This window comes from Larus michahellis, chromosome 1 (genome assembly GCF_964199755.1).
Source record: "Larus michahellis chromosome 1, bLarMic1.1, whole genome shotgun sequence".
Taxonomy (NCBI): Eukaryota; Metazoa; Chordata; class Aves; order Charadriiformes; family Laridae; genus Larus; species Larus michahellis.
Window position 1 is genome coordinate 65743873 of NC_133896.1, and position 14045 is coordinate 65757917.

A 14045-nucleotide genomic window follows, 5' to 3' on the forward strand; every position below is an offset into this window, starting at 1 on the left:
GTTCATTTGTCAGAAAGTACCTACTGCTCCAGAACATGGGAGATATTCCACAGACATTTTCTTTGGAAACAGGAGATATATTTTTGGATTTTTTTGTTTGGTTGGTTGTTTTTTTTTTATCCAAACTATTTCAGTGACCTTACTCATACCATTGCCTTTCAGAGAGCTGCACAAGAGCAGCTGAAGGGATGATAAAGAGGAAGCGGAAGGAGCAATAAGGGTTAGAAGTTTCTCAAATCGACTTTGCCATGAGAACATTCCCGCAAGGGGCAACCCTCTGTGAAACTGCCGTCAAAACAAATACGCTGAGGAAGAAAAGTCTGCTCTCCCCCTTTTTTTTATTCTCAGGAAGTCTTTTAATTTAAAAGTGAAGAGAAGCATAAGAAAACTCTACCCTGAGCAGTCAGACTTCTGCTAAAATGATCATGCAACACCATGCCAAAGGCATTTCTGCAATGAACACAGATAAGGTGGGAGACCTCCCCCTGCTACATGAGAAAATGGAGGAAAAGAGAGAAGTGGGAAGAACTCAGACAAGTAACAGCCCTTGAACTGCATTTCTGTCACCGTGCACAAATCCCGTTACTATCCAAAGCACCTTGCCAGGCAGCCAAAAACAAAGACAGCCTTCCAATAGTTCCCACTGAGTCAAACAGCACAGCAGGCTCGGAGGCGCAGTCCTTCCCCCGGGCTCTCAGCTTTTCCTGGCCCCATTTCCAAAAGCTGGACATTTGCTGCCCCTCCGAGACCCTGCCAGCAGTGAGGTTCACCGGAGGAGCTGCAGCGGCCACCTGCCTGCCAGGGTCACGCTCCCGGACCACAGTGGGACCCGCTGCTGAGGGAGCATTGTGACCCCCTTGCTGTCAGAGCAGGCTCTTCCACAAGGGATAAAAGACATTTCTTTCTTACTTTAAAAAGCAGGTATGGTGCGCTGTATCGTACACAGCACTCCCAAGACAATTTTATGCCGACTTCAGCTCTCCCTTTGCTTCCACATCCCCTGAGGATGGAGATTTGCAACTTACAAAGCATTCTTGTACTGGGACGTTGTGCAGATCTTGCAGCATTTCAGAGATTACTCAAATCTGTTGGAAACGGTAGAGGGGGAACCAGTCTTTATTTTAGTGTCTGCCTCAGAAAACAGAGGAAGCATCTCTGCTTTAATTCTGATTCCCTTTTCCTTTAATGCTGATTTCCCTTCTCAATTTCCTATCTGATACCTTTCAAACTTACAATTATGGATCTTTAAGAACTAAGTAAATGCAGAAGTATAAGCCAAGCCAACACACTGCAAACTGACATAAACAGAAGTAGACCAGACAGCACTGCATTAAATGAACAAAAATGGCCAGTTTATTCACTGGAACAGTTATGCATTACACTGTAATTTTAATTGGAACATAAAGATGTAAGAATCAGTATATTGGCTTCTTTAATTATTTTCTTCAGCACTAGAGTGTTTTTCCCAACCATTTGACTGCATGATCATATTACACATGTACAAGCACAGACTTTATGAATCCCTCACAAGGCATTAATCTAGGATTGTCTACAAGGACAAGGAAGGGTTAACATGGGAATTACTTCAATTTTAAAAACAAATGATGCATTTTTGGAAACAAGAATTATTTAACTTTTTTTGCTTTTAGCATAAAGTAGCAACAAGAAGAGTTTCCAATATTCAGTCTTTAGCAAATGAACATATATACTTTTATATTCTTCACCATCTAGAAACACTCCATCATTTAACCCCAAGAAGGCAGGACAACATAATGTCAGTTCAGCATGGGAGTAGCTGAGTTATTACAGCAGTAAACATACAGTATACAAATCTGTGTTTGTCACAAACTCCACCAATGTTAAAACTCTTTTGAAAGGAACACAGCAATCTGTATGGTTCGTTAGATACAGAACATCATGCAAATGGAAACATTCAATAGAATACAAAAGTCACAAAACATCAGGTTTTTTTTTTAAATTGTTTACAAAGGATCAAGTTAGTTAACCCTTTAACAGTCAAACCACAGGGCTGAAAATCAATAGGGCAATAACTAATGAAATGGATTAATTTACCCACTGGCATAGCACACATAGCCATATCTGTGAACAGGAGAAAAAAAAAGCTAGATTACTCTTATTTCTTCTTCATAGCTGATAACGCAACAACTCAGCTAGCAAGCCAGTCTACTTGAAACTTTTCTCAATCGCTTGTGTTTACTGAGTTCCAAAATATTCTTGAAATCCAATAACCATATAATCAATAAAAACTTTTAAACTCAGTTTACTAATGCTGAGAAAAAACATACACACTTCACGCTTTCTTTTACAGCAAACCATGATAATCAAGACAAATACAGAGCTTCGGAGAAAGACATTTTTGAAAGACAAGACGCTATCACCCAGAGTCTGCCTGCACATTAACTCCAATTATGGAATACAGGATTTTTCCTTTACCTTTTGTCACTTTGTCACTTGGTTGCCATTAAATCTCATGAAGGGGATTCTCAAGATCTCCACAGGAAACAGATTAAAATCCAATACGGATTTAAGCCATGCACCTCAGAATGAAAGATACAGACTCTCTGTGATAGCCCTCTCGCCTTTCTAGCAGGAGGACTATGCAAATTGCACAAGAAATAAGAATTTTCTAGCTTAGTTATGGATATGGAAAAGCTACACGATGTTCAGAATCTCATGCATGCATTTTACATTGCATATTTAGATGCATTTGTGCCTGAAGGCGAAAGGCAATTGCTTTTTTTTTTCTTTTCCGCAGGATGCTTGATTATATTAAAAAAACCCCTTAATGGCTAAAAAAAGTCTGGATATTGTATATCCCTTTCAGACTCACTGCACACACAGCAAAGGAAAACTGAAGAAAAGTGATGACTGGAATTTTTAAAGAGGTAACTATAGCAATTATCATACTTCAAAGGTAAAACATCAGTGCCTGCCATTCTCAAACGAAGATTTCCGAAGTACAAAAGGAAGGAATTTACTGTAACCTCAGTGGATACGCATCTTCCGCCAAAGAAAGGAACAGACCTCAGAAGGGCTGATAAAATCTATACCTTACTACGACTATCAACCCGGCTATAGGGGAATTGGTAACACAACTACTGACTTTGGCATTGCACGCTGAACGGTGAGGTTGGTATCAAAATAAGGGCCCAGACTCGTGGATGTTGTCCCCAGTGTGATGAGGACGGGGTCATATTTTGCTAACAGCTGACTTAAATGATCATGAGCAGCCTTCATAGGTGAGGTCATATTTCATAAGTGAGGTTATATTTCATAACATATTCTCCGTTCTGTTCACACTTAAATATGGCAAATGGCTTAAACAAGGTCACAATTTTTTTAAAATAAAAAATAAAATGAAAGTCATCTTGGCATTAAAACTTGCAGCGTTACCTTAATTACAGTTTCATTCTATGAACCCTACTGTATAGCTACGGTTACATGAATTTACTGTGAAAAATGTGGATGGAGAAAGCACAGAGATGCCAACCTGTCAATCAGATAATTCGGAAAGAATATCACTATTGCCTCCATCTAGAAGGCAGAAACTTCTATACAATTAGCATGAAAAATGGTAATATTTCCTCTTTCTGTAAAACCTCCATTTGTCTTCGGACTGATAGAAAATATATATTTTCCATACTATTACATTTTACAATGCATTTATTAACCTTTTTCTCCCCCTTTATTGAAATTATTTTTTTCTTTTCTTTTTTTCCCCACATATTTCCTATAAACTGAATTTCCAAAAGTGGATCGTTTCACTGAACAAGGAATATTTTTTCACTACATCAGAAAATAAAACGCAAACCAAAATGCCCCAGAACTGAATAGACTATTCCAAATCCAAAGAAATTTCAAGGCCATCATAGAGAATGAAAGCCGCATTTCAGATACGAAAGTTGGAGCAGGTTTTGAATTGCTTCTTTACTGTGTAGGACACATTTCGTCCTCTCTGAGTATAATCGAACATTACAAAATATACGTATTAGATTTTTCTTAATCTTTAAAAATCAGAGTATATATCAACACATCATAAATTAATTTTAAACGGGCAAAATATAATATTTTGCAAACATTTAAAAAACAGGCTTTTGTTTCTGCTTTTGTCTGCATGTAAATATTTCCTACAAAATCTCTCACAAAGTTGTGTTATCAATCACTGTATAATAAAGAAGGGTTTATCATCTCAAGTTCAAGATCTATATTTTATTTTGTACTGGTTAACTGACAAAAGTTGTCCCAGGGACCTACACAGTTTTATAACTTACAATGCGATAACTACAGCCATTTGTACATTTAAGTTGGTTTGTTTCTAGTTTTCTTACATTTCCAACACTGAAGTTCTATTACATATAAAAAAATGTAAATTGAAAACTTCGAAATGAAGAATTTAAAGCTTAAGAGAATAAAAAATTTAATAAACCCACTTATTTCTATAAAATGGGGCAAGAATTTCTATATCTGTTTCTATGCTGTTTCATAACCCTTAATCGCACGGACATGCCAGTACAATGTTTCGATTTCCCAAAGTTGCTTTGCAAATCACAACTGGAAACAAATATGTTTCCAAACAACTGTTCCGATACAACATTTTTTCCAATAAATTTGTATCTGTATAGAAAGTAAATGTATTTCACTGAATTTCTGTTTAACTTAAATTCAGGGAAAATGCATTTGATTTGCATACGGAAATAGGAAAAACTATTCCAAGTGCAGCCTGCAGTAACTGTATTCAAAGTGCAATGCAAATTCTTTTTCTTTTTAACAATATACAGCAGCTGTCTTTGTTGGATGCAGACGTGGCCACTGTGCGATATTCATACACCAGTCTGACAAGGTCAGGAGTTATGAGGTGCTTTCTGAAGGCAGCATTTGCCTCCGACATAATGTCATTGTTTTTAAAAAATAAAAATCACGATAGCAGCTAATCTCAGTGTCAGACATTACGATAGAGCTGAACAAGGTTTCACTTGAGTTCTCTATGACAAGACAACACGTAGGTTGAGTATGATACTGAACAGCGATGTAAACGTGTGAGAGAAGAATCATGCGAACTGCATGGAAACCGAAGTCGAAACATTGCCGGGTGTCGTCTATTTGATCTGATCAGAATTGGAGATCAGTTTGTTCCTCTTTTCTCCACCTCTGACTCTGAATGTTTTGTTACAATAGCTCAGCTGCTTTGCCAAGGTTACATGACATACATTGTTGATGACAGAGAGTTATTTCTATTTACAGCACCTTTGTTACTGGTACTATGGTAATAACAATTTGTTAGGCACACTGAGTGGTCACCGATTCTTTCCTCTGCTGATGTTCCGCGTATCGTAACATTTGGTAAGCACTGTTACTAACAGAAGACTGACTTCATTTTCTCAGATTCAGGCAAAATATGAAAGAATTATTCCAACCACACCTGCAGCAATTTGTTTTCCCCCAGCTGCTCTGTACCTTAGGCTGTTCTGTGGTTCCTGCTTGTAGGTCATACGGATGCTGCAGAGAAGGAATAAAGACATATGGAAATATCTAAGCCTTTCTTCTGTAAATTAATTAAGGCCACCTGACAAAGCAACAGTTACCAACAAGTAGGTAGGCAGGCAGTACTGCAGACTTCTTTTTCGAGCTGCTGACCAGAGGGGAAGCCCATAGATGCTGAACCATGACCCCCTACTTAGCCTCTTGCCTTGCTGTCAGGTACTGTGCAAAATAAATTCCCCTCTCCTTGATTTTGTTCTGAACCTCACTACTTTTGTTAAGAAAAAAAACCTAGACGTACTCAGCTTTTACAGGAAAGAATCTTTAACTAGGAACACTGTGCACTGTTGCGATAGAGTCTGCGTAGCGTAGATCACCTGAGTATTTGTCATAAACTGACATGAGCTAAGGTTCTGTGTCTGTTGATTTTTGGCAAGGAAAAAAATGCACTACAGCAAAGTCCTACGAACTCTGATCCACACGGTTAACCCTACCTGCGTGAGTTCTTTCACCACAGAATACTCCACACGAAATGCATACGACTGCGCCATTCACACTAGCCTTTCACAGTAAGGCCTCGAGCTAGTATCCTGAATGTGGGAGTGGGAAGAAAGAATGTTTTCAATTAGCACACAGCATTTTACTTGTTTTAGATGTTCTTTCTCAGATACCAAATAGAAAGTAACCCCAAAGAACAGCACCAATTCGTCTACTTGTCTGAAATGCAAAAATATAATTACAATGCAAGCAAACAACTGAGAACAAATCAATACATCATCCTTTCATCTCCTTCTTAGGCTTAATAATTATCTTTCAGTGAAGAGCTAGAACAAAATCAGAAGCTAATGCAATAGGAATTAAAAAAACAAGTGCATAAACAATATCAGTGCAGCAGCAAAATATACAGTCATTGTTAACATTCCAATTCAACCCATTTCCAACATTTTTGTGCAATAAAAATTGGCCATATGCTGGCCAATGCAACGAGCCTCTTTTTAATATTAACACAGTCATTCTTCACTTAAGCTATTTCTGCTTTTTAAAAAAAAAAAATTAAATCAATTAAATACAACTCTCACCAAAAAAAGAAGAGACTGTATTTTATAAACACAAAATTCTGGTGCAAATAAAGTAAGAAATAAATATCACACCCTTAATGACAAAAGGAAATTCGAACTGGTTCCTATGGCTGAACTTAGAGAATGTGAGGGTAGGATTTGTGTAACATACTTTTCTTAATATTGGCTTAAGTCTCTCATCATTTCAGAGGTAAAGCCAAGCAGCTGGGAGGAACATTTTTGTCGAGATGTTAAATTCCACTACACTTTAGTTGTGATAGCAAAGTTTGAATACAATCAGAGGAACCATAAAAAGTCTTCTTGATAGGTTGGGGCTCTGTGCTTTGTGTTCTTCTTCTCAGCCTTCCCTCAGTCGCCAGAGCAGGGGACAGGAATCCAGACTTGTCAACGCAGCAACAAGGCAGGATGGTCTACCCGCTTGCTGGGAACAACCCCAACCTTTGTTGCGTGAACTCCACTCCGTTTGCATTTTCTCTTACGCTGCATATGAAGACTAGGGGTAAGGAGGAGGCTTAGAGAGACAGTTGAGAGGGGCACACTGAGAGCTGGAATGTGGCTGCTCTTCTGGGAGAGCATTAGGACTGAAAATTAAAAAGAAGAGAGAAAGAGCGCTTAAAATGCACGGCGAAGTTTTTAAATGCACATAAATAGTACAGGGCTGGAAATGAACTTTAAAAGGGGATTAAGTCTCTTCTCTCAATCTGTATTCTCAGATACACAGTATATGTAAAGAAAACCCTCAGTGCAGGCACATTCAGTGACACCTGGATGCATACGTGAAGCGGCACGGATATCCTGCTTGCCCGTTCACCTACACAATTGCTGTGTCCGTGCTCTGATGAAAAACGCTGTGTGGAGAAGTGAATGCATGTGTGAAATGGGGGAGAAAATCTGAAGGACGAAGTACAGGCGCCATCTTTATGTGAGCATTAAAGATTTTCTATCTGCAACTTATTAATTGTTTGAAATGAAGGACAGCGCTAGTCTGGAAATCAGGTTTCATCACTTTGTGAAAACATTATCTCTTAACTGAATGTGACCTATTTACTAGTAAATCCATACAAATATGGTGCAGCCTTCCTCGTCAGGCAACATAAGCATTACATATTTTGTAATTAACACTTCCGGAGGGTGGGGGGGTTTGTGTTCTCTTTTCTTTTGCTTTTGTGCTGTTTAAATCCTCTTCAGTTCTCTCACATACTTTTGTCATTTGATTGTTTCTCACGTATGTTTTGCCTGATAACAGCATTCACCCGTTGAACCTCTTAAGTGTGCATTTACAGCATACGCTGTCATAGAGTGCCGAGAGGTCTGAACTAGTTTCCAGCAAACCCGGTGGGGCTGGAGTAGCACTACGAAGAGAAGGGGCAGCTAACACAGACACGGCCCACCTCTCGGTGCAGAGTTCCAGGGTGCTCCTGCTAGAAAAGCTTTGGGAAATCAGGTTTCAGGAAATCAGTAAATCATTTAAAGGCGGCTCAGCAGTCTACGCTACACTGCAGTAGGCACTGCAGGCACAGCTTAAGCGAGCCCCGTGTGATTCCTCAGCCTTGGCCTGTGCTGTTTTAAAAAGGGTGAACTTCAACTCCTCTTGCCGATGTCAAGCTAAGTGACAGCCATTAAACTTAGAAGGAAAGCATGCGGCAAAACAAGATACCAAAATAGAATGCCAGTAAATGCAATTTATTTTAAAAACCACAAAAACCTAATCCACTTCTGTAACTGCTCTGGGAAGAGGTTTTTTTCCTAATGCTTCAAATGTTCTACAGTCTTGAAGTTACTCCAACCTCAACAGTGAGATATATGATGAAGCACAATCATTTATGTCCCTGTCTTCAAGAAAATTTGCGTTTTCCTTCTTTAGAAGCCATGCTGTTACACATTATCTCTGCAGCACAGACTATTGGAGTGTTGGCTGAAGGAATGCAATTAGTCTATTGCTGGAAATGAATCAATTTGAAATGCCAGAGGTATTTGAAAATCTGCCACTGGAAATGCCAGCGGTACTGAAAATGTCTGTAGTTCCACATATAGCATTTGCTTAGGGATACAACGAAATAACATTGCGCTTGCTTGAAGACAGAAACAAGTGTGCACCATCACCATTAAGAAAGTAGATGGCAATGTCCACATTTTCAAATCAGAGAAGCCTAGGAGACTATGCCAACAAATCCACAGGTATTACAGTTCAGCAGCAGATACAGTGCTTGCACCTCTGGGTTTATTTGAAGGTCATAGACTTGCATAGCTTAAGTTAGATTCTGTTTCACATTAATGCTCCTGAAGACGAGTTTCCTGATTGCAAAATGGCTGGTGAGAGTGGGTTACAGAAGCTCGGGAGCTCACAAGCTTTGTTTCGTGCTCAGCTGTCTGAGTCGGTCAGTCCCAAAGTGTTTAGTGCTATGGACTATGACTCTTCAGTTTACATATAGATTTAGTCTAACCTTAAGCACCTAGGCATAAATATTTAATCTAAAATATTTTCTTCAAGATTAGTAGTTAGACTTGTTTAATCAAACACACTGAGAAGACATCAAGCCTGTCTCCTCTAAGTAATTCTTTCAACGGCTGTAACTATCCTTTTCTTCTGTCATACTCTGCCACACGCAGATACAGCATCTGAAGAGGGATCTGAGCGAGATCTTTGCCTACTCCACTCAAATCAGTTTGTGTCAGGGGTGACTGCAGATGGACCCAAGAGGTCCGCATTTACTCTCAAACTTATCCACTCATCAAGAGCCAGCTCCTGGCTTCAGCACCTCCTAAGTTTTCAAGATAGGCTTAGGAGCACCACTAGTCTTAAGTCCTTCAGAGAAAGAAAAGTGAATTAGAACTTTAACAGCACATTTGGGGAATCCAAAGAAGGAGTTGGCCATGTTACCCTACAAAGACTGCCTTGCTCTCCTCCCTTGCTACCCGATTTCTTTTTCCAAAGGACTTCTGCAATTGTCAGAGAGGAACAAAAACTCAACCGACATTTTCCTTGCTCATTAGCAGAGATGTGTTTGTCTTTTGGGGCTTCCTTCCCAGCTTTCAAAATAAGCAACACAAGATGTTTGTGCTCTGAGGGAGAGGACTGGTGAGGAAAGAGCCATAGTTAAGGCTAGTTATGAACAGCAATGGCCTGAAAAAGGACCTCTTTGAGACACATGAGGGTCTCCTCTACACAAACATACACAACCGTAATAATGCTTTGGCATGACCTTCAGTACAAAGTCAGCCCTGACTGCAAATACGGCAATACAAACTATCCCAGACTAAGCTCAGATTAGGAAGTGCTGTGCTTAGAATTACATTCGTATTCTCTTCATGGGAATTCGGTGTTGCTTCTCACTTTGAAATACAAGCGCACTTCTACGCACAGAAGAAATATAAAATTTTCTCTCACCATTCCCCTTTCAATCAATAATAAATATTAGGGGTATTAGGAAGAGGAAAAAAATTACAAGGTTATCAGGCACCTTTGCAGCAACACGTATAAACGCATCACTTGCAGTCCCAGCAGATTCGAATCTTTTCCTAAAACTCTACTATTTTACCACCCTGTCTTCAGAAACACGATACAACCAGTTCATTAATGGAGATTACCATAGCAGTATATAAACAAAAATTACATCCGGATCAGCAAGTGACACATGGCATGCAGTGTGCTTTTTATGGCAGTGTAGGTGATGGTGGCAGCAGGTCCTGGAGCTGAGCTATCAGGCACATTGACAGCCACGGGCAGCAGAGGATGGCAGGTGAGATCAGTAACACAAAGCAATAGAGAGACATGGAAGAACCTGAAACTGTTAACTATTAACTCAGAATAAGGAAGAACATTGTTACACTCCCCCCATGGGATACGTGCGGCTTTTAAAACATCTGTTTTTAACAGACTTTTTTGTAAACCTCTCTTTAAATACTGGTATCATTTGGGGATCTATTCATTCAGTTGAAGAACGAAGTCTGTGTCATTTTTTGTGTTAGTATTATTGTCTGCTTTTAAGCAGCTCTTTTTTTTCCCCCCAGCACTCAAAATGCTAATCATGTATTTCTAAAATCAATTGGAAAATAGCATGCAAAGCCCTTCGGTGTTAGTAAGTACTCTGTTCTTTGTCTTAAAGATGCCATTCGCATGCAATATTGTCTGGCATTGATTGTAACTGTAACAAATCAGCAATGGAAAATATAAAAAGACCAGTGATATTTTCAGAATGCAACAATTTTGCACGCAGTAATATTTTGCCTTATTTTTAATTTCCTATTATATATGAAATAAAAGCATTATTTCTTATTAAAAATTAGCATTGATTTCACTTGCAGTATCAGGTTTTGGGGGTTTGTTTTCATTCATAGATAACTTGGGTCTAGAGTTTGGCCTCTAATATAGAAAAGGAGGTTTTCACTGCATTCAACAGAAACCTGAACACAATTCAAAGACAGACACAATCTATCTAATTTTGGCTGATGCCAATATTTTAGTCTTCTGCAGTACAGTCCACCAGACAGGTAGCTACAGATGCTAGGAAGGGAGAACATCATCCAGTAATTTTCAGATTGGGTTGCTTGCCCTGGACCTAGAAATTGAGGTGGTACATGGAAGGCAGAGCAAGACTTTCATGCCTTGTTGCATCACTTTACTTAGAAAATCTCTTAAGAAAAGTTCTCACAGATTCTCCAGATCAAGTTCCAGTTGAAATATGCAAACTTAAACAAAAAGACAGATAGATGTATAGCTAAATAAATTGACTAGATGTGTCCTGGATTTTCATTTGGCTTGAAACTGTTCACAGCTTTTCCAGTGAGGTTCACCAAAGCCTATGCACTGGAATCACAATTACTAGAAAATCAGAGCTACGCAAGTCCCACTTAAAATTCAGTACAGATATGGATGAGGGAAAACTCATGTATTTGATCTTAAAGTTCAGAGTGAACCTATCCGTGTTATGGTCAGGCATATTAACTAGTTTGAACACGATTAGACATATTGCAGGATGCAGAAAACATCTGTGTGAATTACAAATCTTAACAAGCTATTGTTTAATGCTGGGTGAAATGCCACTGAGAGGTCACAATACTGCAAAAGTAATGTTAGAGACTTAAAAAACAAGCAGCATACTTCTCTCTTAAAATGAGCGACTTCGGGGCTGGGCAGAGCTTTAATCTGCCTCATTTTTCAGCACCGTATGATTGAAAGCATATGTGCCATAACAGCAGGGACTGTCAGAGGATGAGGACGGGCAGTACATGCTCCTGTCTTCCTCCTCTAGTGGATTTAGAAAATCTGAACCTTATTAAGTCTAACTAGTTCTTTAAAAGCCTTCAGTTTTTATTCCAGATTTCAGTTGCTTTATTTAAAGCACTCAGTAACTCCTGACATCATGCTGACTTGCATTAAATCTGTTGTTACACTTCACTCTTTATGAGACTGTGCAGCTATGTGGCTGAGACATGCAACAGTGTAAATATATGAAAAATAGTGTGTTGTTTTCACTTCGCCAGAAGAGTATCAGTTGAAAAGTCATTTGAAAGTCAATAGTTCAGCTAAATACATTGTGTGTTGTTTGTGGGATGACTGATCTGAATTTTTTAAAAATATGAACCATCTTTTTAATTATCATTATTTTTTCCCCATATACCAGAGTTTTGGTTTGGAAACATGGCAAGAAAGTCCTCTTGAACAACACTTCCAGGTCTGGTTGTAGCTAGTGAGGTCCTTCCTAACTGAGGCAAAATTCAGGGACAAACAGAAAACCCTGAGACTCTCCTCATCCCTTTCTGTGGGTTTGTTCGCAAGGTACAAGGTAATGCTTGCAGACAAACGTATAGCAGTAGTAAATCAGGCAGGTCTTCCATTCTGAGATGAATTTTTGAAATTGCAGGAGCAAATATTTGTTAGTACTTAGAGAGGGGTGGTAGTAGGGCACATTCTCCCTCAGGAGAGCTCTGGAAGGAACAGAATAGGCTTTGGTTTTATGATGGTAAATTAAATAGGGTTAAAATAAGACTTCTGTGTATCCAAAGCACCTAGTGATATTCTCAAATTGTTGTAACATCTAAAATACAGCAGAAATCACTTCACAGGGATTTTAAGGATTTAAAATGGAACTAGTAACTTTTTTTCAGTGTGCTGTAAAACTCCAAACTGCAAACCAGTAAGTGGTACTTAGCAACTATAATGAGCTTTCACCAACTTCTCAGTAAAATTTTCATAATACCCGTACAGAGTAAGGAAGTTAATAATACTTCCACTTTATAGGCAGTAAGAGAGAGGCACAAACCAAGCGTCCGTTCCAAGGCTACTGGGAGACCTCCTGCGCCTCGCCGAATTAGCGCTCAGCAGAGCCTGATGTGCAGCCTGAAAGCTGCACCACAGCCATTCCCCAGTGGGCATCACTGCAGGCTTCCGCACACGCAGAGTTCAGTGCTGCGTGGGAAATAGCTTCATTACATGTAGGGCTACAGATCGACTCGGTCGCTACAGATCCGGCTAAGGTCTGAAAATAATGTAACCTATTTCAAATGAGAGTATAGGCAGAAGTGAATATATGCACAGAATACACCGTGAACAGATAAAGCAAACTATTGTAATCTCTTTTTGCTTTGGTCTGTTCTTGTGCCTTGATTAACTCAACTGACTCAGAAGCGTGATTTAGCCTTTGCACCACCTGTGAGCAAGGACACCAGGACTTTACTTTTAACAACAAGATTAAGAACTGACTGTGGTGAGTCAGAGTTTCCAGGTCAGGGAGAGCTTTCTGAAATGCGTCTGCTAAAATCTCACAAATGCCTTTAAAATACCACCTTACAAAAAGGGAAGCCTACTCCTACCCCTAAAATTAAACATCCTCTATTTATGTAAATTTATCTAGCGACAAAATAAAATCATTATTATTTTGGCATCATTGGGAAACTGTCTGCATAAAAAGCCCAAATGAGGACTGCGAGATCCAACTTTGCATTCTTTTCCATATTTTTACATGGATATAAGTACGTGCACGCCGTGATTTACATTCGTACTGTCACTGCAGAAAATATCACTGCTCCTCAAGTCGTTAGAAGTTTGCTGTTAGTGACGGAGTGTAGTGAAGAGCTTTTGTATAAGGAAGAGGAAGGGAGGTGCAGACGTACATGCAGCTGTGTGCAAAGAGAAAAGTTAGTTAAGTTTACCTGACAGTCTGGCAATCTGGCCCCCTGGCTAGTTGTGAGCCGTGTGGCGGTATGGAGGCAGCAGGCTGCTGACAATCTACAAGAAACTGATAAATTAGACATATATACAGAGAGATTACAGGGCAAGGGGTTAGTAACAGTAGTACACAGGCTACGCATCTGATGGAAAGATTTAGTGAGGAATGTGTTCTTGGTTCCTTATCTGACAGAAACACCTTTTTTCTGATAGCTGTTGCCTTTTTTTCTTTTCAGAAGCATCTGTGGAGACATTTTTTGTTTGTCTTCCCTTACAATAATGCGCTGTATTCAGGATCT

General features: G+C 39.3%; 1 protein-coding gene across 9 annotated transcripts in view; it reads right to left on the bottom strand.

The window, feature by feature from the left end:
- Positions 1 to 1326: 1326 nt before the first annotated feature.
- BICD1 (BICD cargo adaptor 1) overlaps positions 1327 to 14045 on the bottom strand; it is a 184976-nt gene continuing 172257 nt past the window's right edge. For 4 of the 9 annotated variants that reach the window (XM_074583139.1, XM_074583085.1, XM_074583076.1 and 1 more), the window contains 2 exons: positions 13731 to 13806; positions 1327 to 7159 (listed from right to left, as the gene is read on the bottom strand). In XM_074583139.1, coding sequence (XP_074439240.1) covers positions 13759 to 13806 — 48 coding nt within the window. In that variant the 3' untranslated portion in view covers positions 1327 to 7159; positions 13731 to 13758. Of the gene's footprint in view, positions 7160 to 13730; positions 13817 to 14045 lie in introns of all 9 variants that reach the window. The other 5 variants (XM_074583118.1, XM_074583098.1, XM_074583107.1 and 2 more) reach the window with 3 other exon arrangements.